General features: G+C 41.0%; 1 protein-coding gene across 1 annotated transcript; it reads right to left on the minus strand.

Annotated features, from left to right (window-relative positions):
- Positions 1–2102: 2102 nt before the first annotated feature.
- LOC148293969 (uncharacterized) lies at positions 2103–3555 on the minus strand. Its single transcript, XM_088254068.1, has 3 exons — positions 3015–3555; positions 2846–2932; positions 2103–2744 (listed from the first exon to the last, which is right to left on the minus strand). The coding sequence occupies exons 1-3, from the start codon at positions 3549–3551 to the stop codon at positions 2556–2558; spliced, it is 813 nt and encodes a 270-aa protein (XP_088110194.1). The 5' UTR covers positions 3552–3555; the 3' UTR covers positions 2103–2555.

The raw sequence follows: 3555 nt of genomic DNA on the forward strand, positions 1-3555 counted from the left end.
AAATCCAAATGATCTTGTGCAAAAAGCACACCATCTATGCACAAAATCAGCACATCTAGCTGCACAAGACGAAATCCAATTACGAAATCCAATTCGTAGATAGACTGAAATCCAATATCTATGAATCCCAAAATGAAATTGTAATCCAGAAGCAAATCACGAAAAACCAATTGCAGAAAATGAACATATCAAGCAACACAGATGAGCAATGAGGATATAAAATCTCAAGTAACATAGTAAAGCAAGAAATGCCAAATTTAACATTTTAGAAATAACAAATCTAATTGTTTAACTAAGCATTAATGCATAAATCCATAAAAAGTCTCATCCACACAGATCCTAAACTATTTTCAATCCAAAATTAACTTGAAAAAACAGAAGACAAAATCAGACCCATTTCCAGCACGACGCCGTTCGAGCTCCCTCAGAACCTGAGCTTGGTGAAGAACCACCTGTTCTTCCCGGTCTTGAACCGCTCCTCGAAGCGCTTCTTGGTCTCCTTCAATGCAGTCACCTTTTTGTCCTTGGTCGCAAAAGCTTCAACGTTGACGACGTCCTTGAGATCCACATCCAGGGTGTAGCGAGTGGGCATGAGGTGCTGGTAGTTCACAAGCTTGACGAAGGGCTTTACCAAGTCCTTGCGGATAACCTTGCTGGGAAGAAATCGGGTCTGGGTTTCTGGGTTCGTGGGGATGTGGTTGCAGGCTGGGGTGTGGATAGTTGCAGGTGGTGGTGTCATGGGGTAGGGAGCAGAGAGAAGAGAGAGAGAGAGAGAGAGCTGAGTTCTGGGTTCGTTGCAGAGAGTGAGAGAGAAATTTTTTGAATTTTTTGATTTTTAATATTTTATTCATATTTTAATCAATTTAAAAATAAAAAAAATAAAAAATATGGGACCCACAATGCCACGTAGGCAATTAACAGAGAGATCTAACAGAAACCCTAATGGCGGAATCACATTGCAAAAAATTTACAAACTAAGGGTACGTGATTGTTAAAATTGAAAAGATAGAGACTAACATGCCTTAAGGGTACAACTTCAGGATACCAAACTGTAATTAACCTTTATTAATTTGATGGTTTGATTATTTTAATAATGCATTTTGCAGATTGCTATTGCTGATCACTCTGCTCCAGCTCGCCTTCTTGGGCAGGGCAACATTGGATGTGTCTATAGGGCTAAATATGATGATGGGAATGCATAGTGAGTATTAATCTTTATCCTTTCCGGACTTCATATTTATAAGGCTTAATTACTGTAGCACCCCCTGAAACTTCGGTCAAATCTCACTTAACCCCCCCAAAGTTAAAATGGCCCACTTTACCCCCTTGACCGTGGTTTTGTGTTCCACTTAACCCCCCACCGTCAACGCCATCCAAACAACCGTCAAAAAAGCTGACGTGGCAGGGGCATTATGGTCCAATCATCCACGGTGCCCAATTGCTAACCCTATTCAGCATCCTACGTGGCATAGTGGACCCCACATGCGTTGAAAATCCTAATCTAAGGTGGAGACTTAAGGAGCGGACCCCAAATAACAATCTCCCCTCTTCTTCTTCGATAATAGGGTTGGTAAACCCAGAAAAATTACTTGCCACCATTTTAAGGATTTAGGGTTCCCCAGAGAAAAATCTCTCCATCTTTCTTCGATTAGAGGGTGTGAAGATGAGGAAAGAACCTCCAGGAGGAGAAGAGCTGGCCGTTGCAGCACCTCATTGCTATTGTGGGAGGCTTGCTCGGCTGCAGACTTCTTGGACAGAGTCCAACCCACTTCGGAGGTTCTTTGTGTGTCCAAAGTCAGAGGTAGGTTTTGGATTTGCTAGTTTATCGAAAAGTGGACAATTTTTTTTTGAGAATGTGATGGAATTGTTGTTTGAATGCAGAGGGGGAAAAACAGTTGTGGGTTTTTTGTATGGGTTGATATTGAAATGCCTCGCCGTGAGAGAGCTCTGATGGCTTGGCTGCTGAGGACAAAGAGAGAAGTTGAAGATCAGATTGTGCGTGCGAGAGCAAGAGAGAAGAAGTTGTGGATTGCTCTGTTTATTTCTTGGGCCTTTGTGTTTATGGTTTGGTTTGGCAATGTTGGGTAATGTAAGTTAGGCAATTAGTATGTTTGAAAGTTAGGCAATGTGGTATGTTTGAAAGTTAGGTAAGGTTGTGTAATGTACGTAGTTGAATGGCAAGTTGGAGATGAGAGCCTTATGTAATGGCTGTAGCATTTTGCAAATGTAATGGTTTCAAAGCCCTTTTGTAATGGTTAAGACTAGAGACTTTTGTAAGCACCACTAATTCTGCAAACATTTAAGAGCTTTTAAAGTGCCATTGATTAATACATAAATTGTACAGAGTCTTGAACATATATTTTAGGCACATAACTCAAAATACTTTCTAAGCACATGTTACAAAAGACCTCATATGCACCTGTTTAATCCATGGAAATGCCAAATAGTTTGAACCCAAAAAAAGAGTAGACAATAAAATACCAAACAGACATTTCTACCCAATAACATATGCGTCTACCAACACACAGCAAAACATCAAAACAAAGGTGAGTTTTTCAATATCTCCATGGCTTAAACCTTCCCAGGAAGGCTTTCCTCTGAGCTGGTTGAGGAGATGGTTGTTGAGCTTGGTTAGACTGAGATGGTTGAGATGGTTGAGCTGGTTGGTGAGATGGTTGAGGTGGTTGATGAGATGGTTGAGGAGCTTGGTCATGATTGGTCCTTTTTTTAGCCTTTGATATGAACTGAAAACATAACAGAGTTAGATTAACATGGCCGCTTTTGGATTAATATGTACAAATGAAGAGTTCCATAATGTTAATTGAATAAAAGTATCCCAACTTACTGGTTGTTTCTGCCTTGATTGTCTTGTAACTCTTTGACTTGATCTCTTGCCTTGATGTGCTATCTTCTTTTGCCTTTGTGATGGTACCTGGCAAACAAACATCACTGGGAAATCCATATCAGAATGCCAAACATACAAAACTTTTAAAATCACATGCTGTTGAATATACCTGGCTGCTACTCCCTGCTTCATTTACCCTTGGACATTTCCTCTTATTATGCCCTGCTTGCTTACATATGGAACATTTGATTTCCAAATTATACCTTGGCAAGTGTTTAGCTTTAGGATTAGAGCTTGAAGATGGTTCACCGGCTGAGCTTATCCTAGATTTCTTTGGCCTCCCTGGCTGCTTATGAAATTTAGGTGGCAGCAAAGGTGGGAAATTTGTTTTAGGCCACAAGTCTTGGCTTGGCATTGGATGAACCATGGGTTTGTAGGCTTTCATGAAGGCCTCCTTTTTGTAATAATCATGGACATAGCTAATGTGATTGCCATTTAACTGCCCAATGGCAGCACAAGCATGCTTACATGGGATCCCAGTTAGATCCCATTGCCTACATGAACAACTTCTGTTCCTCAAATCAACAACCACCTGAGTGCCTCCAAAACACTTGACCTCATATTTGCTCTCCCCAGCAAGCCTTGGAATGCACCAGGCTGACTGCTTCTTAAGCTTCTCCAGAGTTGCAAACACTCTTGGCCCCATATCA

Source organism: Prunus avium, chromosome 6 (assembly GCF_965620075.1).
Source record: "Prunus avium chromosome 6, drPruAviu1.hap1.1, whole genome shotgun sequence".
Classification (NCBI taxonomy): Eukaryota; Viridiplantae; Streptophyta; class Magnoliopsida; order Rosales; family Rosaceae; genus Prunus; species Prunus avium.

Bases quoted from the DNA above. Each gene is read 5' to 3' on its own strand.
- LOC148293969 (XM_088254068.1), bottom strand. From the start codon at position 3,551: ATGGGGCCAAGAGTGTTTGCAACTCTGGAGAAGCTTAAGAAGCAGTCA. The intron at 2,933-3,014 runs GTATATTCAACA...TTTGTTTGCCAG, and splicing joins AAGCAGGGAGTAGCAGCCAG to GTACCATCACAAAGGCAAAA. The intron at 2,745-2,845 runs GTAAGTTGGGAT...TTATGTTTTCAG, and splicing joins AATCAAGGCAGAAACAACCA to TTCATATCAAAGGCTAAAAA.